The 27,641-nt window shown below is 50.2% G+C and overlaps 13 protein-coding genes across 13 annotated transcripts; 6 read left to right on the plus strand and 7 right to left on the minus strand.

Moving 5' to 3' along the window:
- Positions 1-154: 154 nt before the first annotated feature.
- On the plus strand, positions 155-1,711 carry NECHADRAFT_45393 (uncharacterized protein; the record flags this gene model as incomplete). Its single annotated transcript, XM_003049001.1, has 1 exon — positions 155-1,711. One exon carries the CDS (start codon positions 155-157, stop codon positions 1,709-1,711), a length of 1,557 nt encoding a protein of 518 aa, XP_003049047.1.
- A 772-nt stretch (positions 1,712-2,483) lies between these two features.
- Positions 2,484-3,537, plus strand: NECHADRAFT_82519 (uncharacterized protein; the record flags this gene model as incomplete). Its single annotated transcript, XM_003049002.1, has 3 exons — positions 2,484-3,099; positions 3,157-3,319; positions 3,372-3,537. The coding sequence occupies 3 exons, from the start codon at positions 2,484-2,486 to the stop codon at positions 3,535-3,537; spliced, it is 945 nt and encodes a 314-aa protein (XP_003049048.1).
- A 382-nt stretch (positions 3,538-3,919) lies between these two features.
- Positions 3,920-5,304, minus strand: NECHADRAFT_82520 (uncharacterized protein; the record flags this gene model as incomplete). Its single annotated transcript, XM_003049252.1, has 4 exons — positions 3,920-4,240; positions 4,319-5,110; positions 5,170-5,198; positions 5,295-5,304. 4 exons carry the CDS (start codon positions 5,302-5,304, stop codon positions 3,920-3,922), a joined length of 1,152 nt encoding a protein of 383 aa, XP_003049298.1.
- Positions 5,305-5,861: 557 nt separating this feature from the next.
- NECHADRAFT_82521 (uncharacterized protein) lies at positions 5,862-8,264 on the minus strand (the record flags this gene model as incomplete). Its single annotated transcript, XM_003049253.1, has 2 exons — positions 5,862-8,029; positions 8,093-8,264. 2 exons carry the CDS (start codon positions 8,262-8,264, stop codon positions 5,862-5,864), a joined length of 2,340 nt encoding a protein of 779 aa, XP_003049299.1.
- Positions 8,265-8,787: 523 nt separating this feature from the next.
- On the plus strand, positions 8,788-9,974 carry NECHADRAFT_94917 (uncharacterized protein; the record flags this gene model as incomplete). Its single annotated transcript, XM_003049003.1, has 6 exons — positions 8,788-8,827; positions 9,082-9,356; positions 9,387-9,464; positions 9,521-9,665; positions 9,731-9,859; positions 9,913-9,974. 6 exons carry the CDS (start codon positions 8,788-8,790, stop codon positions 9,972-9,974), a joined length of 729 nt encoding a protein of 242 aa, XP_003049049.1.
- Positions 9,975-10,185: 211 nt separating this feature from the next.
- NECHADRAFT_82523 (uncharacterized protein) lies at positions 10,186-12,521 on the minus strand (the record flags this gene model as incomplete). Its single annotated transcript, XM_003049254.1, has 7 exons — positions 10,186-10,205; positions 10,277-10,435; positions 10,493-10,947; positions 11,006-11,164; positions 11,227-11,419; positions 11,466-11,957; positions 12,014-12,521. 7 exons carry the CDS (start codon positions 12,519-12,521, stop codon positions 10,186-10,188), a joined length of 1,986 nt encoding a protein of 661 aa, XP_003049300.1.
- An 810-nt stretch (positions 12,522-13,331) lies between these two features.
- Positions 13,332-14,417, plus strand: NECHADRAFT_45190 (uncharacterized protein; the record flags this gene model as incomplete). Its single annotated transcript, XM_003049004.1, has 1 exon — positions 13,332-14,417. The coding sequence occupies one exon, from the start codon at positions 13,332-13,334 to the stop codon at positions 14,415-14,417; it is 1,086 nt and encodes a 361-aa protein (XP_003049050.1).
- Positions 14,418-14,737: 320 nt separating this feature from the next.
- Positions 14,738-15,696, minus strand: NECHADRAFT_82525 (uncharacterized protein; the record flags this gene model as incomplete). Its single annotated transcript, XM_003049255.1, has 5 exons — positions 14,738-14,741; positions 14,800-15,074; positions 15,138-15,229; positions 15,299-15,422; positions 15,604-15,696. 5 exons carry the CDS (start codon positions 15,694-15,696, stop codon positions 14,738-14,740), a joined length of 588 nt encoding a protein of 195 aa, XP_003049301.1.
- Positions 15,697-16,625: 929 nt separating this feature from the next.
- NECHADRAFT_82526 (uncharacterized protein) lies at positions 16,626-17,545 on the plus strand (the record flags this gene model as incomplete). The annotated part of the gene is made up of 6 exons (XM_003049005.1): positions 16,626-16,662; positions 16,716-16,780; positions 16,829-17,053; positions 17,111-17,259; positions 17,310-17,473; positions 17,517-17,545. 6 exons carry the CDS (start codon positions 16,626-16,628, stop codon positions 17,543-17,545), a joined length of 669 nt encoding a protein of 222 aa, XP_003049051.1.
- A 92-nt stretch (positions 17,546-17,637) lies between these two features.
- Positions 17,638-19,380, minus strand: NECHADRAFT_82527 (uncharacterized protein; the record flags this gene model as incomplete). The annotated part of the gene is made up of 4 exons (XM_003049256.1): positions 17,638-18,525; positions 18,586-18,860; positions 19,053-19,298; positions 19,353-19,380. The coding sequence occupies 4 exons, from the start codon at positions 19,378-19,380 to the stop codon at positions 17,638-17,640; spliced, it is 1,437 nt and encodes a 478-aa protein (XP_003049302.1).
- A 761-nt stretch (positions 19,381-20,141) lies between these two features.
- Positions 20,142-21,212, plus strand: NECHADRAFT_26779 (uncharacterized protein; the record flags this gene model as incomplete). The annotated part of the gene is made up of 4 exons (XM_003049006.1): positions 20,142-20,182; positions 20,229-20,461; positions 20,510-20,577; positions 20,682-21,212. Coding segments are annotated over 4 exons (873 nt in total), but the record flags the coding sequence as incomplete, so codon positions are not given.
- Positions 21,213-21,805: 593 nt separating this feature from the next.
- Positions 21,806-23,535, minus strand: NECHADRAFT_82529 (uncharacterized protein; the record flags this gene model as incomplete). The annotated part of the gene is made up of 5 exons (XM_003049257.1): positions 21,806-21,850; positions 21,911-22,477; positions 22,574-23,075; positions 23,144-23,461; positions 23,519-23,535. 5 exons carry the CDS (start codon positions 23,533-23,535, stop codon positions 21,806-21,808), a joined length of 1,449 nt encoding a protein of 482 aa, XP_003049303.1.
- A 1,535-nt stretch (positions 23,536-25,070) lies between these two features.
- NECHADRAFT_45343 (uncharacterized protein) lies at positions 25,071-26,817 on the minus strand (the record flags this gene model as incomplete). The annotated part of the gene is made up of 3 exons (XM_003049258.1): positions 25,071-25,984; positions 26,038-26,286; positions 26,343-26,817. The coding sequence occupies 3 exons, from the start codon at positions 26,815-26,817 to the stop codon at positions 25,071-25,073; spliced, it is 1,638 nt and encodes a 545-aa protein (XP_003049304.1).
- Positions 26,818-27,641: the final 824 nt, after the last annotated feature.

Consider the following 27,641-nt stretch of genomic DNA (forward strand, 5'->3'; position numbering starts at 1 on the left):
ACATCTTTCCACCTTCATCATGTCCGAGGCTATCAAAGACATCAACAATCTCAACTCCTTGGGCGTTCAGCCCTTCTATTGGAGAAAAGGCCTCGATCCCAAGGAAGGCAAACATCCTGGCCTCAGAAAGAATCAGACCGAGATTGCGGATGGCATGGAAATCACCTGGGACGTCCCTGTCCCCATGCGCGATGGCGTCAAGATATATGCCGACATCTTCCGGCCGGAGGGCGTAAAGGGCAAGCTTCCCGTCATCCTCACCATGAGTCCCTACGGCAAGCATGGACCCAAGACTTTTGCCATCTTTCCCGGGGCTGGAGTCCCCGACGGCTGGGTCTCCAAGTATGCAGTCTGGGAGGGAGTGGACCCCATCACTTGGACCAAAAAGGGCTACATCGTCGTCAATGGCGACAGCCGTGGATCTTGGGGTTCCGAGGGCAATCTCGAGGTCTTTAGCAAGCAGGAAAGCCAGGACGGCCACGATCTGATTGAATGGCTGGGCACGCAGTCTTGGTCCAATGGCAAAGTTGGCATGGTGGGAGTTTCGTACCTCGCCATCATTCAATGGGGCATCGCTGCAACCAAGCCCCCACATCTGGCCTGTTTCATGCCCTGGGAAGGCTTTACAGACCTCTATCGGGACTATAGTCACCACGGAGGTATCCCCGAGACCAAGTTTATGCATTTTACCATGTGGTCCTGTCGCTGTGGTCCCAACTTGGTTGAGGACTGGATCAAGAATCACGAAGAACATCCGCTCTACGACGACTACCACCGTTCCAAGGACAAGTTTGAGACTCTTGCCAATATCACAGCCCCTGTTTATGCCGTCATTGACTGGGGTGACCACGGCATGCACACCCGTGGATGCCTCAACGGCTGGACAGGCGTCAGCTCCAAGGACAAGTGGCTTGAGATTCATGGCCGTAAGAAGTGGCGTTACTTTTTCGAGGAGGAGAGTGTTGTTCGCCAAGAAGCCTTCTTCAAAAAGTATCTGAAGGGAGAGCAGAGCGAGATCGACAGCTTTCCCAGGGTGAGGATGGAAGTACGCGATCGGGCATGGCAAGGAACGTTCCGAGCCGAGAACGAGTGGCCTCTGGCTCGCACCAACTACACCAAGTACTACCTTGACACGGAGTCTATGCAGTTTGGGCCAGATTCACCTCATAAGACATCTGTCGTGTCTTACGAGTCTGCGGAACAGGATAACTGCGCACACTTTACGTACAAATTCACCAAGGACACGGAACTTACCGGGGGCATGCGATTGAGGCTCTGGGTTTCGGCCGAGAAGGGAGACGACATGGATTTGTTTGTACAGCTGGACAAGATTGGTGCTGACGGCAAGGTTGCACCATTTGTGGCTTTTTCCATGGTTGACGATGGTCCTCTCGGGCTTGGCTGGCTTCGTGTGAGTCACCGAGAACTTGTCATCAACCGAAGCACCACGGATAGGCCCTGGCACCCCCATACGCGCCGTCTGCTTCTGCGTCCAGATGAAGTTGTCCCAGTCGACATTGAGATCCTTCCAACCTCTACCCTATTCCGGCCCGGCGAGACGTTGAGGGTCAAGATTCAGGGTAATGACTGTTTCCGACACTCCACGCCTGATGTCGTGCAGTTCCATGAGCGAACTGTTAACCAGGGAAAGCATTACATCTACACGGGTCCTTTCTACGAGTCGTATCTAGTTCTTCCTATTGTCGAGTAGGATAAGACGCTTTCTCATCGGGCTTGTGGTTGAGACGCGTTACACTACAAATCAGAATTTATATGACTCAATTTAGGATCACTTGATGCTTAATCTCATTGCTTGAAAGCAGATGGGAAGTGAATGACTGTTTTTACCCTCAAAAGCTAAGATGAGATGTGTATACTTGATAATAAAAAGGAGACGGTTGACTCACGCCGATGAGGCTTCCATGAAGGGCCATTGGGCACAGTAGCATTAGACATGTTTAGCAATAGGTGTTGATTTTTGACTACTACAGCGGTGACCACACCACTCACTCATGATGCTGCTATGTATATTGGCCGAAGGCGATGGAGTCCTGGATGATGCGAGTATAGCTGAGTCCGCTTTGTTTGGCCATTTTTGTAAACTGTTTGGGGTAGTAGTAACCATCTTAATTCAGTAGATGATGTCAGGATTATTAACTAGGTAATGAAATTGCCGGGCCGACAACTATGGCTCTCTTGTGGAGGGGAAAAGACCAATTTTAGCTCCCTAACTCCCCCCGATGAGCCACGACGCCGTGGAATTGATTATGCATGCAGGTAAGAATGGAACTTCCCTATTATGAATGGACCCCGGCGTTCCCGGATGCATACAAGTGTAGAAGCCGGAACACCCCCGGTGGCACACGATAAAATACCTGCCTTTCAGGGCGAAGGGTGCTCACTTCTTAGTAACAACTCCGACTATCTTTCCGAGACTGCAACTACCCCGTATACATTTCCCTCCTTGTTTGTTGTTAGCCAATATGACCCTCTTAGTCGGAATTGCAGGCATCACTGGCCAATTTGGTCAGCTGTTAACTTCCAAACTTCTTGATGCTGGCCAACAAGTCTCGGTCCGTGGCTTTTGTCGAAACAAATCCAAGCTAGCCCGAAACCTCTCTGCTTCTTCTCAAGTCGAGATTGTGGAAGGCGGCGCGTATGGTCAAGACCAAGTCGCCAAATTTGTCAGGGGCTGCGATATTGTCGTCTGCTGCTACCTGGGAGACGACGATCTGATGATCCAAGGTCAGAAGGTCCTCATTGACGCATGCGAGGATGGAAAAGTCCCTCGCTACATGGCAAGCGACTGGTGTTTGGATTATACCAAGCTCGAGTTCGGGCAGCTCTTCATCAAAGATCCGATGAAGCATGTCAAGGCTTACTTGGGCACCAAGGTGTTCGTGAAAGGAGTCCATATTCTCATCGGCGCTTTTCTTGAGACTCTCATCAGCCCTTACTTTGGCATATACGACTCTGGAACACACACGTTCTCGCATTGGGGCGAGCCAGGTGTTTTGTTCGAAACCACGTCTTATGGAAACGCGGCCGAGTTCACGACACAGGTCATTCTTGACAAGGAGGCGGTTGGCATTCAGCGCTGTGAGTATATGTTCGCGTGGTTAAATAGTCTAGGTGTTCAGTATTGACCAGTCTTAGTTGTGGGAGACACCAAGTCCATGGACGACATTGCGAAAGCGTATGAGAGGGTCTATGGCGTCAAGGCTAATGTCGTGATAAAGGGCTCTGCAAAGCAACTCTATGACGAAAGGTGGAGTGTACGAAATCGACCTTCGAGCCAACCCAACGAATACATGGCCGTGTAGGTTGGAACCGACCGTCATGCTTGAATACAGAGCTAACCTCGCAAATAGGCTCTACCAGTACTACATGATAAATGAGCAGACCTACGTGGGACCGTACCTTCAGAACTTGAAGTACCCAGACGTGAAGGCTTTGAAGATTGAGGAGTTTATGCGGCGCGTCCCATTGGATCAGCTCCCTGTTGTTTATAGCAATCCTGTGACACAGAGGGTGTAAGTTTGCGAGTTCGATCCGTGTTTGAGAGAGTTTTGGCTTCAAATGAAACACAAAATCATTTTATATCCTCATAGAGTTGTTTTTTCGTAAAAGATGTGTCGTAGGTGCCAAAACATGTGTTGTCTGTACTGATGATGTTATGACCTTGTCTTGGAACTCTACTGTTTCGTTCTCTCTCTGAACACCTTGTAAATGACAGACCTATCAGTCGACCTATTTTCTACACATAGCTTCTTTTCGACTCATGTACCTGATGCAGTGTTCTGTCCCCCCCTCGAGTGCATAATCTTGAGATCAACTTTGCCAGGTAAGGATGATTCAACGGCTTCAAAATGCAGAATTCTCTTCTAAATCAAAGCGATCTAGTTCTTCTAGCACCAGTCTAAATCTTGCTCTGCGTGTTAGGACTCATCTGATCCAGTACAGAATTGGTCGCTGAAAAAACATCATACCCAAACAGCCATTGCTGAAACATCTTACCACTCAAACTATTTGGGTTCGCATTTTCGAGTTCCTCCTCAAACTCTTCATCCCTGGTATCCAAGTCCATGTAGGAGAATGCCTTGTCCCGAGCCTCCTGTTCCGGGCCATCGTGCATATGCCAGATCAAGCTGCTATCCCTGGTTCCCTTCTGGACGCGTTCTGCACGAGGCTTGCGAATCTTTTCGTAAGCTTCAAGGTATTCTGGAAGATACGAGAGACTCTTGACACGGTCGAGGCATTCTGCTAGGCAAGCACCATCTTCAATGGCTTGGGCGGCCCCCTACGCCAAGAAAGGCACCATTGCGTGGGCTGCGTCTCCCAAGAGGACAACTCTCTCATTCGTCCAGGTTGGCAGCTCAGGAAGGTCTGCAATCTTCCAATTGAGACAGCTTGTAACTTTTCCAACCACCTTTCGAATAACTGGATCAAAGTCCTTGTAATGCTGCTGCATCTCTTGCAGGTTCCCAGGTTCGTTCCATTTCCCGGCGGCAGCGACACCGCCTGGATGGGAGAGCACCATGTTGTACATGGCCCCTTGGCGGATCGGGTAGGCCATGATGTGATGGTTAGGTCCAATCCAACAGTTCGCGTTGACATCTGTCATGAGGTGCGAGACTTGGGGATCCGCATTCATGGCTCCAGCGGGCACAGTGGCACGGTAAGAACAGTTTGCAGCGTCATTAGGCTGCACGTTGCTATCGCCTAGAAGTGCAGCCCGTGTCTTGGACCGGATTCCATCCGCCCCTACGATGAGGTCCGCCGTCAGAGTCTCGCCGGTGAGAAGCGTTATGCTTGGTAGGTCAACGTCAACGGAATGTACAGGAGACGCGAGTTTGACGTCGACGCCAGCTTCCTTGGCGGCATGAAACAGGATGGACTGGAAGTCGGCCCGGTGAATCAACCAATACGGGAACCCGTAGGCCTCTGAGAGTTGAGGATGCAACGGCGTGGTCCCCAAGATGTCTCCAGTGGCGTATCTGCGAAACGCAAACCCCCGAGGCCATACGATCTTTTCAAGGAACTTGGAAGTAAGGCCATATGCCTCGAGAACTCGGGAGCTGTTTGGTGGAATCTGGATGCCTGCGCCTACCTAACAATGCAGTCTTGTTTAAACGACAGTCAACATTAGGGATCAAGCATCAGTCATACCTCTGATAAAGCGGATACAGCCTCAAGGACTATGACATGGTGCCCCTTACGTGCAAGTCCGATGGCGGCTCCGAGTCCTCCCAGCCCAGCGCCGTTGATTATGATACGTAGCTTTAAGTTTTAACTGTGGCCCATTTTGTCGGTGATGTGGATGTCGAATCTGATTTGGTAGATATTCTCTTGATCACAGGGGGTACTATATGTATATCCTCGCACCCAGAGGAGAGGATTGTATCTGTACTGATACATGGCAAAGCGGACGCTCTCACGATGACCAGAAGAGAGCCAATGCCACTACGGCCCAGGGCGGTGGGTGAGAGACCGGAGCCGAAGCATCGGAAGTATTTGCTTCCGAGCAAGAACAGAATCTCCAACAAACTAACCGGCTGCAGTCAAGGATATCACGTAGTCGCAACGCAGGCCACCGCACCGGTCAGTCACTACCTGCCATGAGATAAAAGGATTAAATCTATGCGCTGGCATCGCAAGTAGTCCAGATTTTGCATCACACATTCATACTGGCAAACCTGACCGGAGATTCAGTTCGCCAAGTGCTAGATGTTAGTACTATTATTCATGTAATCCCCTCATGTCTATTGATTAATCCGCTGATATCAGAATCACATTACGCTCGTATCAACCACCTGCACCAGAGAGAGGTAAGTGCTGATAGCTAGTAGTGTCCATTCTATCTAGTTCTCGTATAGTTGCGCGGGTATGCTATTAAGCCAAGACAAATCGTCAAAATCCAGTTCATAGTTGAAACCCTCAAAGTCAATCGCCATCAGCCCGTCGATCGCTGCTAAACCTTCCATCACATCAGTATGAATGGTCAACCCAAAATCCAAAGACTTGATCTCGTTAGGAGTAGAATTCATGAAAGTAGTATGGCTTGCACCTTCTCTACTGGCGTCAAAGCTGTGCATAGACTGCTTTGTCAGGCTTGCTTGGTATGCTCTCTGGTTCCCCAGATGCTCGCATGCATCGTCTGGTCCCCTCTCCTCTGCGAGAGACTCGGATTGATCCAGCTCAGCTAGTTCCCCTCGCCGCTTCTGCAGTGTTAGACCCTTCTGCCTCCTTTGGACGTGACCCAGAAGGATGCCAATGGCAGTCGCGCATCTCACGGCATGGTCCCCGAACCTCTGGAACGATGTGAGAAGTTTGATGCTGGCTCGGCACCCATCCAGAATCCTCTTTGGTCCAACTTCGGCCGTCAGCGCAGGGTGTAACTGTGCGGCTACGAGAATTGTAGCAGCGCTGTAGATGTAAAAGGTGCTATACCACCAGGCAGGCAGCAAGTCCTCGCAGTCTTGGATACTTCGGTTTCCAATGCTGGACTCGTAGAACTCGACAGTTTCCAAGGCTGCCCTCACACAACTGACAGATGAGTGAAGAGCAATCTTCCAGGGCACCGTCTCTGAGAAGCCTGCCCGGCCGTGGTCCTGTCTAGCACAGAACCGTGACAGAATGGGACGCAACAGTAGAATGCGAGTGTGGTGGAAACGAAGAAATAGAATATGGCTCTGACGCTTGTGGATAATCGACTTGGGAGCATCTGGGTCATTGCGAAGATGAATAGGAAGACACCTTTGCCAACGCTGGAGCTTGTCGTCAACTTCGAAAACCTGACCTACGATCCTGGCCGCTTGGCTGCCAAAGTACACGGCATATTCGTCGACTTTGACTGCCTCCTCAACAGCTGAAGCGTCGTATACCGTGAGTAGCGCCTCACCCATGAGTTCATATAGCTTGAGGGCTTCAGTGAAAAAGTGCAGATCGCGCTCATGTGCGACATCAAAGCTGAATGGAATGGAGTGGCAGCTGCAAAGGCCCTCATGATTATGTACCAGCGGCATGGGGACTGCTGTCGCCGCCTGCGGGGTGATCATCAGTGGTCGGCCGAATGTCATAGAAAGAGCCCTATCCATAAGGATGCAGCCGTGCCAGACCTTTCGCATCGTCTCCCTGATAGTTGTCGTGGGTGCCTCGGCGCTCGTCGCTACCAAATCCAGGCCGATGCTCTGAGCTACTCGGATGGCCATACCAATCGACATCCAGCATTGCTGTGACTTGTTTGTGCTTTGTAGATACTGCCCAGATAAAAGAAAGCACTGTACGGCCAGGACTGAGCGATTCTGGAGGTCTGAGAAGTCGAGGAGTGCTTGACTGCGTCGGTAGAACACGGCCGCATTCGAGCCCCTTTCCTCGGGCTCCATCCGGGGGTTCAGGTTGCAGCTCAGACTGAATACCACGTTGAGGAGGCTAATGAACATCTTGGTGTCTTCGCCAAGATTTTCCCCGGCCCACAAGCGTCGATACATTGACTCCATCTGATCTCGATCCAGGAATGGATACAACGGATCAATGCATCTCCAGTAGACGTCAAGAAGATGGTCAGCCCTTCGGCGGGGAGGCAGAACCACATCTACGTGAGAAATCTGGTCACCCATGGTCGTGACTAGTTGAGGTTGAACCATGTCGGCCGTCTGATTGGGTTCAACACTGGCAGCGCGAGACGCCAGGTGGTGATCGAGCACGTTTCTGATGTGGCTCATGAAGCTGCTGACACTCGAGTCGCCATGTATCGGCAGTCTCCGGCCAGTCTTCTCTTGTATCAATCCCAACATGGCGTTATTCTGCTCGTCGTCGTCGTCGTCATCGTCAATCCGTTCCTCAGAGACATTTGGAGACATATAATCCCGGGCTGGTGTCTGCAATGTCCGTCGTTCATTTTCAAGCTCTTGTAGCCTTTGCTCCAGTCTGAACAGATATTCCCGTGATGTGCTGCTTCCTCGAACCTTTCGAGAACCCCAGGTACAGGTGGTCGACGTCTGCTGTCGCCTTCGACAAGGGCTACACACTAAAGCGCTCCGCGATGCATCGGTCAGTTAACCATTCAACACTTTCGGGGCGATGATTATACCTGGTCGAACTCCGTCACACTTTGTCTTCTTGCTTCTGCACCGGTCGCAAGCTGCGCTGACCTTTTGACGTTTCTTGGGCCGTTCGATACTGGTCTCCTTCTCGGTCGACGTGCCGCGGGGGATCCCATTCATGATGGGGTCTTCCATCACTGTTGGTATTTGCGGGTCCATCTTGGTGAGTATCCGGAGTGCAGAATCCGGGGTATCAGTGTTTGCTGATCAAAGAGCTGGAGCATTTTCCTCGTCGGGGCTTAGTACGTCAAGTCCGCGGCACCCGTTATCTCCCCCCGAGCCCCCGTGAGGTCCGGCCAAGGACATTGCCCCCAAGCTGCAAGGCGACAACGACGATCTCGGCCCCCCATGAACGAGAGATTTCACAGACGTGGCTACCAGGTTCATGAATAGCACCGGTATGTAGGAATGTAGGATCGCGGTACCATCCGCGGCTTGGTCCAGACTCGCGAAGTGTGGAGTTACCCCAGAGTATATTTACGACGCAGAATGCTTAGACGTACGGGAAGCAGTTTTCGGCACAGGGAACTTAGACTCACAAGCCGGTCGTTCATTCCACCAGTAACCTAGGTGAGCTGAACTTGAGGAATTAGAGAAGGGGGGTAAATTCAAGGCATTTGAAGAGATATCTTAGGGCTCGTGTCATCCTGTCTTTTCTGTCCGCTCTGGGCCTGTAGGACAGATGCCCCCGTCATCCCAGCCAGTCGAGCAGAGCAAGTCATGTTGGACTTCCGTCCCGGTACCCCCGGAAAGCTATATTTGACAGGCGAATAATTCCGGCTGAGTTGTCGTCGTTCCGCGGATACGATAAAAGCCCAAATGCATGCAACTATAAATATCATTCCAACTTGCTAATTAAAGGTTACTCACACTCTTCATCTCAAACTCAAACAGAATAACTAGCCTTGCTAAAAAAAAGGATAAATACTCCCACACAATACTCTAATTCCATATATGGCTAATCATTAATGATAAGTCGCAATAACTAGTGCAGCGAGCAACATCGGCTTGGCCACAGCAAAGCTGCTTGCACGTCGCGGGGCTTTGCTCTCTCTTGCTGACTTGAGCTTACCACGGTTAGAAGCGGCTCGATCTTCACTCGGGGGAGACAATGAACGACACATCATTACCGCCGTCGACGTCAAGTCTAGCAGCGCCGTCAGTGCCTGGATTCAGGACACAGTCAAGTGGTTTGGTGGGCTCGACGGATGCGTGAATGTTGCGGGCTTCTGTGGCCCGCATAGATACATCGTCGATGAGATAGATGACATTTGGGATTAGGTTATGGGAGTCAACGCTACAGGTGCTTTCAATTGCACTCGGGCTGCTTTGTCCGTGATGGGCGCCGGAGGGTCACTGGTACGCCTGCGCCTGTCCATTCTTGTCTGATGTGCATCTGACCAAAAATTGCATAGGTCAACGTCACGAGCGCCGGTGGTCTTCAGGGGTTAGTTGGCATGGGAGCTTATTGCGCAAGCAAGCACGCCGTCATCGGCTTGAGCAAGACGGCAGCCAAGGAGATGGGTTCCAAGAACGTGAGAGTGAACTGTGTTGCTCCTAGTGAGTCTAGCAGATGAACAGAGATGGGTTGGGCGTTATATGGTAGTACTAATAGGTGGAAACAGGTACAATTGATACGCCCATGGTGAAGGATATGGAAGCGTCCATAGGTACAAGTCTAACTGCATCTCATCAAGCCCTGGATCGAAAGGCTGATCCATCAGAGGTTGCCAACGTAATTGAGTTCCTCCTGAGTATGCCTCACTTGGTCTGTTTCCTTTTCAAGTGGTTCTGACGTAATTGATAGGCGACGAAGCGAGTTTCGTTACTGGTGCTGTGTATAGTGTCGCCGGTGGCTGGATGGCGTAAAGGGGTGTTGTAGAGCGTTGAAGCAAGCATCAGTCCTTTTGATGAAAGAGAACCACAACGTTACAGGGGGAACATGTCTGGTATCAAGGACCCCAAACCATCTACAAAACTGCTCAGATCCAGCATCATGTCTGAGTCGAGGCCCCCCATGAACCCCCCGTCGAGTTGTTCTAAATTTGCATCCGGGGGGATTAACTGGACCTGATCACTTTCACATACTCCACCCCGTCGCTGTTCGGTGTTGGAGGCTGGGGTGTATAAAGCGAGAGAAACTTGAAGCAAACGATGCACAATCTTCTTACACCGCAATGCCTGGTGCGTCTCGCCACCAAGCTGCTCCAGGACTTGGAGTGCTGTCTGCAAGGCTTGTACAAGGTCTGCGGGCGCGAACCGATGAGTTTGCGTATCGCCTCTGTTCATGACGAGGATGCTGCCGTAGATGGCCAGAGCAGCAGTGAAAGCTATGAGATGTCAGGATGGAAATTAACACCAAGCGTTTCTAGAGCAGGGAAGCCTACTGAAATAGACCGAGTACCACCATATCGGTAACAAATACTGCTGGTGAGTCGCCTGTGAGATGATACTAATTGACTCCAAGGCTGCATCGACACAAGTCTCCATGCTACTGACACTCATGTTGAATATAAGGTCTTGATGGGCCTGACGTGACGGCGACTCCAAAAGCCGCGACAAGATGGCTCTGTGTAGAAGAGTCCGCACATTCAAATACCTTACGGTGAGGATGGTCCGGAACCGGTATGTCTGTGTTTCTCCCACGGCCTGTAACTGACTGAGCTCTGACGCAGTGACCTGGGAGAGCCCAGGGGGGAGTTGCTGACGCCAGTTGATTAGGTCCTGATCTACCTCCAGAACCTTGGTCAGCAACTGATGCAGGCTTGTTGTTTGTGCTGGGCAATATATGTTGTTGTCATAGACCGACTCTATGACCTTGCCGAGAATAAGATATAGCCGACTATTAACACACACGTCAGTCCATCATTTTACAAATGTCCCTTTATCATGGCTCTTACGATGTGTAGACCAAGAGACTCGGTGTTGACGCGGCAGAAGCAATCAAGCTATCCGGAAGGTTGCCAGCAAGCGTCTCAAGCTCAACATCGGTCGGCAAGTCCATCACCATATACGCATTCGGCATGAGTTGTGGACGACCGTAGGTCATGCTGCACATTCTACCATTTGGTTAGTATCATCGACCTCCCCAATCACTGGCAAATCCAAGGCGTTACGTTACCTATCCATGATGAAGCACATCCACCAGGCTCGTTTTCGGAGTTCGGCCTCGAGAGGAGTATAGTGAGCTTGGCTAGCTGGTTGGTACAGGCCTACTTGAAAAGCCGCATGGATGAGCCTGCCAAGTATATCCCACGTCTGGGACGATCTCTGAGTGCCCTGAACATATTGGGTTGCCATCAACAGCGCCTGTACTGTGTATATGATCAGCACAATCCACCGGTGGTGAAATGTACTTACTTGGCTCAAGATTGCCTGCTGCCGGCTTGATATCCGGGATCAGTAGCAGTGCTCGCTGCAGGAAAACATCGCCTCTCTCTGCCCTGGCTGACGCCGGCAAGTCTGAAGGGCAGTGGGTGGTGGCGAAGGCCATGAGCAGATTCAAGATGCAAAGCTGGGATCGCTCAACGTTCTGGAAGCCATTTCTGCGCATGTTGGCAAAGCTGCGGAGGACGTAAGGCTTGTAAAGGTATGGAAAGAATTTCCCTGTATTGTCAAAAAAGGTATCCACCATTTGCAAGACATCGTGATGAGAAGGGAGAACGTGATGGTTTGCTACAGGAGGACTTTGTGCGCCCGTCAATGTGAGCGACGGAGAAGCTGGCCGTGAAATATCAAGCGTAGGGGCAGCTTGAAAGGTATTCAAACTTGGTGTACGGCTCTGTCCTTGTCCGAAGATGATGCGCTGTGCGATAATGATCTTTTGGAGAAAGGCAGGGTTGGATGTAGGACCTTGACATATGTTATCAGCATTGGCCACAGATGAACACAACCTTTATCTTTCGTACCAAAGACCCCGGAGCAAGTCTCGCCCTGGAAAGTGATTGATGCCATGCCATCAACACTATCGTTGGGATCAGCAGGCCACGCCAAATTGTCAGTGCCTGAGGCTAGATCCACGCAGGTCTCATCCTGGGGCATGGCATCATGGCCCTGCGTCTCAACGGAACTGGGGTGAGTTACTTCTTCCCGGGTATCATTCTGAGCCAAGGATGAGGGAGAAGGAATGGGTTCTCGAGAGCAAGCTGGGACCAGCCTATGCAGCAGACGTTCCATATCTCTCAGACGAGTGTCAAGCTGTGCTACGGCATGATGATCCACCTTGGGCGCTGACACTGCCACGGAGTCTCGATAGTAACATTCAACGCCATGCTCGTTACAGAGGTCACAGACTGGGCGTGACCCATCGCAGCGAGACTTGCGCTGCCTGCAAGGCTCGCAAGCATGAGCGGTCCGCTTTCTCTTTCTGGTGATTCTGGGCTCCTGGCTTGCACTGGTTGGCCCAGGATCGTCCATGTTTGGTGGTGATGGAAGGGGTCGTGATGCTGGATGGAGGAGGATTAGTCATGGCAGATGGGGAGAGTCCCTGATAAAACTGAGCTGACAATGACTGTTTGAGACGCGTAGGTACTGTACGGGGCCAGCTGGGCCACATTAAGGTGTCTAGTAGTGCTGAATGCTCGCGTTTGTCTCCTGGCGCGACCTCGGTCCCGTGACAAGTGGCTTTTGCTACCCTAGAGGTTTGCCAGTAAACTTGATTACATCATCACAATTGGTGGGTACGGAGATATCTTACGTCCCCGGCACCGTCAAACGATCGGTGGTCTTGGCATTCCCCGAGTGTCCGAGGAACCAGGCACGGCAAGATTCCTCTTATTAAGTCGCCGAGTCCGAGAACCAACCAAATAGCATTGACTCAGAGAAGCCCACATGGTAACGTAAAGAGATTCGCCATATGACTTGGGGAATTTTGTAAGCGACTCCACCGCCACGAATGCTCTGAGGTGCTGCTTTATCTAAGCAACGGGGTTCATGATGGAGGCGTGGCCATGGCGTTGTACCTCGGTTCTCGCGCCAAGTCCCAGGAAAGACCGACATGACAAATGCAGTTATTGGTTCTGTTGTGACTTGCTGTGGCCCTCTTGCATCGGGGACTTAGGGACCCTACCACGCCACTATCCTGAAAACTACGAGTAAACAAGCTCACCGACCAAGGCTGTATATGAATGGACCTTGATCTTGGTTTGGCGGTTACTTCATCGTTGATAAACATTTCCAGCCTCCAAAGCTACTACTGCAAGGCTTAAATCAACACTCCCTTGCAACATGGCGAAACTCTTCACCCCCCTCAAGGTCGGGGCCATGTCCCTCTCCCAACGCATTGCCATGGCTCCAATGACCCGGCTCCGGGCTAGCGATTCTCACGTTCCGTTACCCTCTGTAAAGGAGTACTACAAGCAGCGTGCCTCGGCCCCCGGATCTCTCGTCGTTACAGAAGCCACCGTCATCAGCCCCCGACACGGTGGTTATGCCAACGTCCCAGGCATCTACAACCAGTCTCAGATCGACGCCTGGAGGGAAGTCACCAGCGCCGTGCACGCCAACGGATCGTATATCTTTCTTCAGCTGTGGGCTCTTGGTCGCGCTGCAAACCCGCAGTCCCTGCAGCAAGCAGGACACCAGATGGTTTCCAGTAGCGATGTCCCTATGAAGAGTGCCTTCAGTGATGAGATGCACTACCCGACTCCATTAACTGAGGATGGTATTCACGGTGCAATTTCCGATTTTGCAGTCGCAGCTAAGAACGCCATCAGCGCTGGGTTCGATGGAGTGGAGATTCATGGCGCCAACGGATACCTCGTCGACCAGTTCATCCAAGACGTCTCAAATAAACGAACCGATAACTGGGGTGGAAGCATCGAAAACAGATCACGCTTTGCTGTCGAGGTCACTCGGGCTGTTGTCGAAGCAGTCGGAAGAGAGCGCACTGCGATCCGTCTAAGCCCCTGGAGCAAGTACCAAGGCATGCGCATGGACGATCCTGTCCCTCAATTCTCAGATCTTGTACACAGGCTGGCCGACTTCAAGCTGGCCTACCTTCACGCATGCGAGTCTGACGCTAAACAAAGTGGCGAAGATATCAAGTTCATCCTGGACACCTATGCCGATGCGAGCCCTGTTCTCGTTGCCGGTAATTACGATGCAGCTTCCGCTAAGAATGCGGTAGATGTCGAGTATGCGAACCACGACGTTGTGGTGGCATTTGGTCGCCCGTACATCTCTAATCCCGACTTGGTATTTAAAGCGAAGAAGGGCATCGAGTTTGCGCCGTTCGATCCAAAGACTATGTACGCACAAAGCGATGAGGGCTACATAGATTACCCCTTCGCCCAGGAGGCCAAGGATGAATAAAGCGGCGCTGGGAAACTAGGGTATGGACTATATAGGTTGTATATTAAGTCGTGAGGGTAGAGGTTACCCCTCTTTAGATATTTATATTTATAGACTAGAGAGATATTATTACTGTACTTCATCGTTTCACTTCTGTGGCTTTTGCCTCATTTCCTTAAGGCATCTATAGCTATTGTGTACGGCTCGTCTTGAAATGGCGCGCTACCCTCCCTATAGGTGGGCTTATTGTTCGTCTGCAAGGTCCCCTACGGAGAGTCCCCATTAATTGATATTGTGTTATATGCTACTTGACCACCTTGAAGCCATTACAAGAGCGACAGTTAACTATACATTGTTCAACAACTACTGTTCACTATCTATGGGAATATGGTCTGCCGCTCACACAAACTTCTTAGACCATGTAAAACTGCTAATGTCGGCTGGCTTCGCAAGGCGAACCCTGTTGGCGGATATCTCTGGTCGAGAAAGAATCTGCTCGTAATAGGGAGCCAAGGCAAATGATCCGATACTTCCGTTCTTTGCCGCCATCTTATCATGCTTAACTCGAAACGCGAGCCAGACCTCGTTGGAACGAATGTTGGTCTCGGCTAATTCTCGACAAGCGATATTGGCAAGGGAGAAGAGCGCTCCCTGACTGATGGCAGTCACGCCAGCCCACTAGAGATAATATGGTTAGTTAAGCTACATCCCACAGGGAGTCCAAGCACGCCAACAACTTACACCACTGTCACCTGCGGCACCGGTCATAAGGGTCCAGGTGCTCTTTCTATACTTCTGCTTAAGAAGATACGGAGTTGTGGCTCTGTATGCGACTTAGACAAGTTAGGAAAATTCGGTTATGAGGGATAGATGCTAATGCAATGGGTTGCGGGCAGGCTTACAAAAGTTGGCCTCAAGATTAACATTCATAATCTTCCGGAACGCCTCGGTGCTGATATCGGTAATGCGAGGCGTAAGGTCGAAAGCTCCGACTATCCCACTGTCAGTATTGTCCTGTGGCGCTGTCTTCAAATGCGTATTTACCTGATGAGTAAACATGCTGAAAGGACGGAAGTTGGCCTTCTCATACACGCTGCACAACGCTTTGGACACCATCTGGAGACGTGACATCGGCTTCCGCGATCGTAATCCCCTTGGATGTGCCAATATGACGAATAAGTTTGCTGGTGCTGGCTTGATTTCATACCACGGCGATGACGTTTCGCCCAGTGTTAAGAGCAGCTTTGACAGCAGACACGCCAATGTTGCCAGTGGCTCCGACAACCAGAACGGTCTCCATGATTGGGTTGAGTGTCTAAATGCGCGTGCGGTGGAAAGCAGCGATAAAGGCCGTGTTGGCAAAATATGGATTTGAGTCTTGCTGGCGTTATTCGTAGCCTTTATTTAGCGACCTCCAAGCCAGTGATTGTTTAGATGAGCGTGTGAAATATTTTTAGGGATCTCTGACGGCAACAGAAGGTTCAGCTTATCTCCCCGGCTATCCTCCACCTCCAATGTTGGCTCCTTGGTATAACTTTGACCATTGTATAGAGGTAACGAAGCCTATCCATTACGAAGCCACTCCTCAACTTGACTTGGGGAAATGACTCAAGTAATGATGTTTTTGGACTCAACCTCTAGCTAGAAGGCTTCACCACTGCCGGGAAGCCAGGGGAAGATTACCAGCCTTCAATGTTATCAAGACGGGAGCGGCTCGACATCATTCCGTGGCATGTCCCAACTGCCCTCCTATTGGCCTTCGGCGATCGGGAAATGCCAAGACTGCGGCTAGTATAATCACAGAACGGCCCGTCCACTGAATGGGGCTTAAAGCTGGCGGTTTTACGTCGGGTAGTTACCATATCTCCCCGAGTAGGCCTGGGCATGGCTGCATTTCGAATGCTTAGCCAATTTTTCATGGCTATCCTTGCCCTGATCCATGCTCGGCTCGCGAGTCCGGGACGCCTCGGGTGAATTTTAGTCAAACGGATCGACCTCGCTGTCCGATGCGCGATGCGAGACAAGGAGTGGGGGAGGATTGTGGATAGGCTCTTCAAGATGACTTTCAGGGATAACGTTGATATCACAGCATGAGTAATCTTAAGCCTCAAAACTATCCATCATTAATCTAATAAACCTACGAGCCCGGTTTGATCGACCAGGAAAACTGATTATTGTCATTTTCTCCAAATACCTCTTTATTCGCGCCGTTCGTTTACTCCGTTCGTCATGACTGCCTTGAAACCCCTCACGGTTTATGTGCATAGTAACACTCCAAGCCCCTTTATCCTGTAGTAGTCAGCTAATAATGTGAACAAGGCGCGGGGCCAAACCCTTTCAAAGTCACCATTGTTCTTGAAGAACTCGGGATCCCCTATGACAAGGTATGTCCTCGGTTGTATCGATGCTTTGCAACCACTGACATGGCCCAGATTGTAGTGGACAATCCAAAGCAGGATTGGTTCCTCGCCTTGAATCCTAATGGCCGGGTTCCAGCCCTCACTGATCCCAATAATGAGGATTTCACCATCTGGGAGTCTGGAGTTATTGTTGAGTATCTTGTCGAGCTGTATGACAAGCAGGGCAAGTTGACAGTGGAGGATGCAAGGGGAAAGTGGGCGTTGAAACAATATCTGCATTTTCAGATGTCAGGCCAGGTAAGTCGTTCAGGGTTTTGGTCAATCCTCGAGGTATTAATGAGATTTCTCACGCAGGGCCCGTATTTTGGCCAAGCTGTGTGGTTTCATCGTTGTCCTGATGACATTCCGATCGCAAAACAGCGATACATTGAGCAGACAGTTCGAGTTTTCGAGGTGCTGGAGACTATCCTCAAAGACCGGGAATACCTAGTAGGGGACAAATGGTGAGACTGGACTGGACTCCTGATGAAGTTTCTCTCTAATAGTACCACAGCACGTATGCAGATCTGTCCTTCATTCCGTGGAACAGGGTCGCCCTATACGCACCATTTTTCAAGGAGGTTTTGTGGGAACAGTACAAAGTTAAGGAGAAATTTCCCAACTTTCTAGCATGGCATCGGCGTTTGAGCTCTAGGCCGTCTGTCAGAAAGGCGTATGGTGAGTCTCAAGAATGACGAGAAGGGAGTTTTGTACAATCTAGGTAGAGATGACGGAGATGAAGTGATGTGATATTATCTACGTTCACTTGCCATCCATACTATGCTACATGCTGAAAGATCGAACTATCATAAATCTGCCAAGAAATCCTCTTCAATTAGAGTCTATGCAAAAAATGGCATGTAAGGTGCCGTCCGTATAACAGAGTGAAGCATGACTCTGTAATCCGACCAGCGCCCAAGGTTTAGGTCATGATAGTTCCAGGCTGCTTCAATGAGATGTCTCAGCAGAGCCAAGCGGCGGCTCCCAGTATGTTCCTCTATCTTAGCCACAACATCGAGAATTAACAGCCGCGTCGAGTCTCTGTGTGCCTCGCAGGCTATGATGAAGATAGGCCACGGAGTATAAGAAACACTGAGAGTCTCTAGGATATCCAGACCGCGTTTGACCAGGACCTCGTGGGCTGCTTCTTCTCCAGTGTAATCCAATGCTGCACGGTTAAGGAAGATGAGGGCGGCGATGGCGTGGAGGAGAGTACTGGTACTGGATAATGGACGAGACTCGGCGGTGGACTTGGTGGATGGATAGTCTGACAGGTATTTTCGTAAGGAATTCTCCGTCTTGAGTAGACGCTGCCTCCGTTTTGGTGAGGTAGTATGCTCCGTGTCAGGGCTGATGTTATGGAACAAGAATGAGATGATGTCCAAGACTGGCAAAGAGCAGATAGGTCCCTCGCCATGCTGCAAAATTTGGGTTGTATCGGGAGCAGCATCAAGTTGGTCATCTTGAATGCGAAGGATATCTGTCTCTTCAATCCTAGGCAGACCCAAGAGTGAGGCTGCATCGACGAAACATATTGGCGGCGGATCGGGAGGTGCCCACCAGACCAAACTGAAGTGGCCCATGATTTCATGATAATGCAGCCAATTGAAGAATGGCCCGACATCCATACAACGACTGGGGCTTTGTTCGGTGTATGATGATTTGGCAATCTTCTTGACGCCACAAAGGTATACAGCCCATGAAGGGCCTGTCAAGCTTGGGTGGGTAGTCTACAAGTTATCTGCATTAGCTACCGTTAGTTGCTAGAGGGAAGATTGGGAGTGAATAACCTCATATAGATATAGAAGCATGCTCGCAACGACAGTCTTGCTTGTCATCTCGCGCGTCTTGTCTAAGCTCAACGACCGAGCAAGGGCAGATATGGCCTTTGTCTTGTGTGCGAACGCAGCAAAGTTCCCTGATAAGCGTAGAGATGACAAGGCCAATATGCCCTGTAGGACGGCTTTCGAAGAAGGTGTAGAGTCTGCAAGCGCCATCTGAAGAATCACCTGCATCAATGGCCGAGGAGGGTCTGCGCCAGGAATCTTTGTATCCGCCCGCATGTCTGAAATGAATCAGCATCCATCACACAAGCGGAAGGTTAAGTCATCGAGATATCTTACAATAGTCCAGAAGCATAGACTCATCTCGGTTGATCAACGATAGAGAGTACAGCAAAGGGCCAGGGGGTCTGACGACCAGCTCTGCCACCCATCCTCGTTAGACTTGGGCCAATTAGTCGAGGCGAGAAACGTACTTGAATAGCTCCCGTCAGAAGACGATCCGTACATGGCCACATGCCAAGTGTATGTATTAATGAAGTGGAGAGCCTTCTCGCTTTCGAGATTGGCACGTGGGGGTTGGCCGGGGTCATGGATCATGGAGCGTCTCCGGTCGTTTAGCCGTGGCCATGATAGTCTTATCCCGTATCCGGCGCATTTTCTCTTCGATCGGGCGCAGTTTGCGCACGAGGGCTGTCGCAAGTCACAGCGGACCTTGCGATCTGTCATGCGTCAGTAGGTAATGCCAGGTCTTGACAGAGGAATAGGAATCGTACCTTTACAAGTCCAGCAGCCCGCAGCCATTGGTTGGTAGATATCTGTTGGCATTAAACTGCGAGGTGAGTCGATGCCAATTAATATCGACTCTCTATGGACGAAGGCTGAACTTGGGCAGAGTGTTTACCGCCGTCCTCCGTCCTCTTTGAAGTTGAAGGTCACCGTGACTAATCATGACACTAGATAAAATGATCTGCGTTAGCGTCGTGAATTCTTGCCCTGCGGAATGAGTAGCCAATCATAGAACACGAGTCTATCCTCACTTGGACAAGGGCGTCAACATTTGCGCCATCATGAGACATCGGCTCTTGATTCCAAGGCTGCATGGAGATCTCGGCATTGATTTATCAGCCTTCTCATTTACCTGGCCGGGAACCTCGAGGCACGGCATTGGGACTGACACCATCTCAATCCAGCCGCACGTCTGCCATGCCCAGGGGCATTTTCGCATTTTCTTGCCATTCAAAACGCTCTGTCCAGCCAGAGCGATGGGTGATGACTTGGGATGTGATTTTATAGCCCTCGCTGTTCCATGAGATAGCTCATTTCAAAGCAGACATGTCATCTTAAACTGAATAAATGGTTAAGAATTGCGAGCCAATTTGTCATCCGCGATGTGATTCAGCGAAGAGAATAGCGCATATAAATGCTTGGATGTTGGCTTTCAATATGGATGAGTCCAACCCTTACTCCAAGTTCTTTTACTACCCATATATAATACAGCGCTTTCAAAGATCGAGGTACTATTTGCGACTATGGGACAAAGCTGGAACCCTCGTGATGGAACCCCCAGCCTCAGTGGGAAGGTAGCACTAGTCACAGGCGCAAAGTGAGTCTCTGCCACACAGGTCATGAACACAAACTCACACTTTCAGCTCTGGCATCGGCTTGCACACAGTGAAACATCTCGCATCTAAAGGCGCCAAAGTCTACTACACCGCCAGATCCGAAGCCAAAGCCAAAGCGGCCAGACAGGAAATACGCTCCTTAGCACCCGAGATTCCTGAAAACTTGCTGGTTTGGCTTCAGCTCGATCTTGGCGATACCGGCAGTGTGCTGAAGGCAACTGCATGGATGAAAGAGCACGAGTCTAAGCTTGATATTTTGAGTATGTTCCCACGCTATTAGGACTGGTTGTTTACTCACATCTGCCAAGTCAACAACGCAGGGTTGGCAACAAAGGATCTCGAGACCAACGAAGCTGGTTGGGAAACAGCCATGGCAGTCTGGTATTGGTTCCTAACTCCCTCCCCTTATCGCAGCATCTCACAGCTTTTAGTCACGTCGGCCATTTCGTTCTCACAAACGGCCTTCTCCCACTCCTCAAGAATGCAGCGGCCGTCAAAGACGCCGATGTTCGCGTCATTACCGTCTCATCGAGCGCGAACCACATAATTCTCCCCGCGGACTATACATTCGACTTCTCCAGCCCAGCGTTTCTCCGAGGCGAACTTCCGTATGAGCCGTGGAAGTACCGCTACGTGCAGAAGCGCATGTTCACCATTAATGTCCTGCTGTATAGCATGGCTAAGCTTGCCAATGTCCTGTTCGCGCAGGAACTTCAACGACGCTTCGATCAAGCCAATATTCCTATTACTTCCCTATCGATCAACCCAGGAGCCGTCAAGAGCGATAACGCTGTGGGCATCTTCTCCTTTTTCTTGCAGCCGATCATGAGACGGGCTATGCTGGAGTTGGACGAGGGCTCTTTCACAACCCTATTCGCCGCTACTGCTCCAGAGGTCTGGCGAAAGCCGGAGGTGTACAAGGGCAAATATTTGGAGCCTTTTGGTGAGGTCAAGGAGCCTCATCGCGTTTCAAAGGATCTGAACCAGGTGCGAGCTTTTTGGGAGACGACAACCAAAGAAGTTGAGAAATATCTATCTCAGCGTCATCAAACTTCACTTCTTGAGTGGTGAGGTTTTTGCGCTCACCACTTGTGGGTTTTGCACTGCTCTGAACTTTTGAGCTTTGAGGGGATGCGCGGTATAGGTGGGAGACCTAATAGATTGTCCGTAACGGTAGATTGTCTTTCAATTGCACATATATTTCATGCCATTCAGTCCTCTCCCCTTCCTACATGGAGCTCCGCAACCAAGCTGAGCGAAGTGAGTGTCCACCTTATTTTGTCTAAAATCTCTCTCAATGTCCTCCGAGTACCAAGCGTCTAATTTATGCTCACTCTTGCAACGTGGAGCATCCAAAATCATATACCATCTCATGTCGGTGAGCCTGACTTCACCAGATATCTTCTGTCTCGTATCCTTGTAGAATAAAGCAAAGAGGGCAACTCAACGGGAAGTCAACGAATGAGTCCCAGCTAAGGCATGGTATGCTTATAAGATCCTTGATTGTCAATAGTCACGAAAGCTGTAAATGATTTGATAAATTGACTACAAGTGTTGCCCCTCAAAGCTACTCTTAAATGGATCGGAGGATCTTTCACTGACACTCATCCAACCCTCAGATCCTCTATGCATATTCCTGACAACCAAAACTATAAACCCTTGGTCATACTGCGTGTCACTCTAGCGCTACGAAATTTCGTATTTCTCACCGCTCTGCCGCTTCTTGCTCTCGATGATTGAGCCTGCTGCCTCTTCTTCAAAGGTTTCTGCTTGTGAGTTGCTGCCTTCGGAGGACGGCCCCTCGGTCGCTTTTTCTCTGGTGTCTTTTTAAGTTCCGGTACCCGAGCAGAGAGACCTCGAAAACCTCGTAGCTCCTGATTGTAAGCTCTTGTTTGCCGTGCCCTATCACTCCTGGTCATCTTCGACTCCGCTTTGAGTCGTGACCATTCGGGCTGAGGCATGTTTGAACTCAGATCAAACAGGCTTGCCATGTCATCAACACCCAGAGAGCTACTAGAAGGTATGTCTTCATCGCTGCTCGAGTAAGGATCCTTTGACGGGCTTGGAACGCTCAGTGGTGAGGCTATGAAAGAATTATTATTTGCTGCGGCAGGGTTTGTTGTTCTCTTGTGTCGATCGTGCCACGCCTCAAGATGCTTCATGACAAAAGGGCGATGCTGCTGGGTGGCATAATCATGTACCTGGTCGATGATACATATGAGCTCTATGGCGTAATTGGGGTACTTGACGTCCCCTTCCCATACTGTCTCCACCATCTAGATCAAGGGTGTTAACAACCAGTTGTTAAAGGAAATCCAGTTTGGCATTGGGACAGATTTATGTGAAGCTTGAGGGGGGTTTGTAAGACTTACACAATCATTCATGAAATTCCATGCGACAAACACTTGCCAATAAGAGCCGCAGGATGTAAAGGCAAAAAGCTGGTACTTATCGCTCTCTTCTGACTGGTACTCGGAAACGTTATCGGGATTGCGTGCCAAATCATCTAGCATGGCCAAATACGTCCTACACGCGTGGTATATCTGCTCCTCAGCATCATCATAGCTTGTAGCTCGCTTCTTCGCTTCGTAGACTGCGAATGGGAAGATGAGATCGGCCTTTCCCCACACGCCATCAACGATTAGACCACATTCGGGATTCTGCATCATAGCAGAGAGAAGATCTTCCGAAAGTCTTTCGTCGGGCTGCTTTGCGATGTGATCGTCGTTGCAATCGGGATCTGTGCACACATACCCCCGTTTAAGGTAGTAGTTGTCGTATGACTTTAGTCCCATTGTTGCGTCTGGAATTTTGGTTTTAACCTCAAACTGTCCTTTTTCGTCCTTCTCGGCGAAGTCATATGGTCGTTTATCCCTACGACCATGTTAGAATGTTTGACCCTATTAATCAACTCAAAAAGCACGGGTCAGAATCCTACTTACATCCTCAGCCCTTCATCATCCAAAATCAGATCGAAAACGTCTCTCCAAGCGCAGATTTCCCAGCTGAACTCGGAAACTTTGTAAACATGATTTATACTTGCTCGTTTCAACAGCTTGGCGGCCCTCTGGCTCTGTTCGACGCGTTTCTCCTCACTCAGAGCCAGCAGATATCGTCGAAAGTCCATATTGGGGCAAAATCGGCCCCATGCTTCGGCCATAGGACATTCTCGGTACGCCCCTAAGAGCGCCGACTGTCTTGAGATGAGGGTTCTATCAAAGGGCAGGGGCACTAGCGGCATTGCGCGTTCCCTTGGCTTCCTGCGACGCATGATACTTAGCATTCAAACATACTATTTCTCTAGCACGTAGACTTACTCTCGCATGCTGAACATTGTGGAAATGAACGAAAATCAAGATTTTTTATCAATCGTGTTTCTGTGTTTGAGGAGGCCTGGCTCTAGGATGTGTACAACTGACGAGGCCTCCAGGCACAATCTGCCATATGGTACGTTGGCGTTCTGTATTTATGCACAAAATGGAGTGAGGAAAGGCCGCGTCAGGACCTAGGCAGCCGTGGGGGCAGGGAACTTGTGTGCAACCTCTGATTGGCCTGTTGGTTCTACATCTTCTCCTTTCTATCATCTGGTGCAACTTGATACAACCAACAAAGCATGGGTTTGCTCTGGGGCTGTGCAAAGTCGCTATTTTTACAACCCGCGGCACTGAAGGATTTCAATTTCATTTTAGTTAGGCACTTTGAGTTTAAATATCGAGCGGGGGTCTGGACGTGAATGTGAGGGGAGCGTTTCAGACGTGGGCTGTGCTGATCTCCGCAAGCCAGCGGTGGCATTTGGAAGTTGGTCCAGACCAGGGGACGACTGGAGGACTTGCAGGTGTATTCATGTAAACACTAAGTTATAACGAGGAAACTATTCCATGCATGCCTGAATGAATGAATTGCAGGTGTATCGTATCCGTTGATCAAAAGCTCTTCTCGGGCCCTATGACCTGCCGAAGGACCCGGCTTCAGGCATAAAAGAATCTAACCACGGGCTACGAGGCTTTTTTATCTGTGACCCCAGTCCCAAAAGAGGACCTCCCGTCGACAAGACTCATCAAAGTCGCCATGCCTTTCGTTATGCCACAGTAAGAGTTGGATAGAGCAATAGGATCAATTCAGAGGTCGAGGGTCCTAAAATGGCAATATCTTCCCTGCTCACCCCTTTAGGTAAGTAGAACTAATAGGACTGGGGGGCGCGGATGAAAAAACGAGGCGATCGAAAAGACGTAAAAGCGGCCACTCGTGCTGTATCAGATGTCACTCAAGTTTCGTCTCATACTACCATGAGATTACCAGCCAGAACCCTTCAGCAATGCTTTTTCAAGGCTCATCACTCATTGTTTTGGCGTAATGGACTCAACACCATGACCTTTCTGAAGCCTCTTCCAGCACGATTCCTGTACCCAAGACAAGGAAAACTCTGTAAGTAATAATAATGAGACCAGAATCCCATATCATTACGATCAAATAAGGCACCAAATGTAATAAAGCTACCCTCTGGTGGAGACTACAATACCTGATAAGTGACAATATAGCCCTATGAGGTTAACCAACAGCAGGGATGAACCGGCAACTTTGGCAAACTTCCGAAAAATTACTACAACTGGCATACGTCGGCACCGGCCGGCTCGGGAGGGTGGCTCAAGCCTGGTCGAGCGCTCTGAAGAGGGCCTGTTAGAAGCTCACCGCCGTTTCAAAGACCTATAATAGGAATACTATGAATTTAGTCACATTAACAAAATGTACATGTCGTAAAGAACCCCCAAGCCTAAGTTCTTAACCCCAAGGTACCTAACCACAAACGCTTTTCTCCCCCAAGCGCCACCACAAAACACCATGACATCCAAACAAAGGAAAAGGCACGCCTCATGAGTAAGCCATCCATCCATGCCAAGGGTTTTTAGACCTCTCGATCCTTGAAGCGCTCATGTAAGCCGTACCCTGCAGACGATCCTGAAACTCCTTGAACTTTTTCGTAGGCGCCCTCTTCTCGAATAAGATGTCCAGCTCGAGATATGACAGTGACTTGCACTCGGGTAGTCTCAGGTAAGCCCATATTAGGCACAGGATGGTGGTGCCAATGTACACGAAACACACCCTGCCCTTGAGGTTCCATGCCGTTGGGCTCAGCATTTGTGGGACCACGACGTTGTTGAGCATCATGAAGATGTTGTATGTGACTCTTGCAAGTGCAACTGTTTTGACGCGGAGTCTTGTTGAGGGGATTTCGGCAACAAGTACATAGCAGACAGGACCGATTGTGATGTTGTAAGTGAAAGTCATGGCAATGATGATGCCACCCAAGATCCAGTTGGTTACACCAGTCGATGCCAGGGCAACTGACGAAATTCCACCGACGGTCAAAAAGCCAAGGGCACATGACAATCCAGTCAGATAAAGCTTGCGTCTGCCGACGAATGAGAGAAAGATCCAAGAGATCATGCCTCCCAAGATGCCCATGCCGTACATGCCAGTCGACAGTGTAAATGAGTGTGCGGCATTAAACCCAGCCTGGGTAAGAAAGTAGGCCCCGTACGAGGTTAAGGTAGAACCGCAGAGGGCCTGACACGCCCAGACAGCACAGGCAATCTCAGTCCTGCGACGGTTCGCACCCTTGAAGCAATCTCTGTAGCTCGCGCCTCCGTAATTGTACTTGTTTTCGAGCTGGTTCGTGTGCTCCATGACGACGATGGTGTCTTCGATGTTAAGATTGTGGCCGTTGGTAAGTCGTTTCAAAGCCTTGCGAGCTTCGTCCGGTCGTTCGTGACGAATAAGCCACCCTATTACAGTCAGTAAAAACATCACCCAGAGGCATTGAGGACAGGGCGCTTACATGGACTGTTGGGGCAAAAGCACACGCCAATGATCAGAGGCACGGCGATGGCCCATTGAATCGCGAATGGCAATCGATAAGACCACTCAGTTTCATCGTCGACAAAGATGCGAAGAACGCCCATTGCTGCAAACTGCCCAATCAACCAGCACATGTTGACATTGCTGAGCAAAATGGCCCTCAATGTTGATGGGACGACCTCGGCGGCGTAGGTGGCGGCGAGGGTCTGAATAACGCCCCAAGGGAAGCCTGGACTGATCAGTTTCTCAATCCATTAGAATGATGCCATATCCGATGATACATACCACAAAGTGCCTGTCCAACTGCAAGCATGGCGATGCTATTGGCAAAGAAGGAGGCAAAGATAGCAATCATGAGCCAAATCATGCAAAGGACCAACATCTTCCGATACCCAATAAGATAAGTGATGTAACCATGGGCAAGGAGACCAACGATTTCGCAAGCAATGGCGGCATTCTGCAGCCCCATCTGCCATGTTGGCGAAATCTCGTAGTCCTGCGTGACGGTTGGATCGTCAATGTTTGTTATTGGGGTCCCATACCTCCTGCGAAAGGGTGGAAACGCAATGAAGCCTTGTATCAGCGACTTGTCAAAGGCCTCCATGATGATGGTGCAGAACAACATCAGAGACCACGCTACAGCCTTGGGATACTGACGACAGCATCCCCAGAATGTAACCTGGCGTTCTCTCTGCAGCGTCCTGCGGACGTGGTCTGGGATGTCGTTGGAGCTAACAGAGACTCGACCCGGGCCTCCCATATCGACGGCCGTGGCCCAAGCTCGTGACCGCGGGGATACAGATACAGGTTCTGAAACAACCTCCTGGTCCTTTGCCGAAGCTTGCTCGCTGTGGATTTCTACAAGGGCGATCTCGTCGCGGCTGTCATCGCCCTTGTGGCCTCGTCCAATGAATGTGAGCATTATTCATGGAAAGATAATAAGGCAAGATAATGATGGAATAAGTGTGAAGTGAAATGCAGAAGCGTGGAACAGTGTAACATTCATCAAGTAGTCTTGAGCACGGAGCACGGGTGATCACTGCCTTAAGATATCTAGGGTCTCTGACTGGGGGTACAGAAACATTGCCTCGGGACGAGGCATCGTGCGATGCTTGTCACCCGGAACGACTGCATGGGCTGTCACTCCAGGTTTGAGGGGAAGCCTGGAGAAGTGACATGCTTGGCGTCAGGGGCCGACATTCCCCTTACAGCAACATTTTGCTGGGTTAATCTCCACAAACGACAGTAATTATGCAAGCTCTCAATCTGACATATCACAGGCAATCATCAGGAACAAGAAGAAAAGCGTGTGACCCCGACTTCGCTTGGAGGTCGGCCCGTGACAAGCGGGTAAGCGATCGGTTTGGGGTAAGGCTTGACATGTCAGATGCAGGTCCAGGGGTCGTTGAAACACCCTTTTTACCCCGATCTGTTGATTCTGGGTGTGACTCGGGCCGACATTGCGACCCGGATGTCGGAATACTACTCCACATCCTTTGTGATATTTAACAGCCACCCGCATTATTGCAGCTTTTTCGCTCTCGACTTCCCCAAGCTGGTGTCACATGGTTGCGGCCCGATCAA

The sequence above is a fragment of the Fusarium vanettenii genome, assembly GCF_000151355.1.
Source record: "Fusarium vanettenii 77-13-4 chromosome 7 genomic scaffold NECHAsca_9_chr7_10_0, whole genome shotgun sequence".
NCBI classification, from domain to species: Eukaryota; Fungi; Ascomycota; class Sordariomycetes; order Hypocreales; family Nectriaceae; genus Fusarium; species Fusarium vanettenii.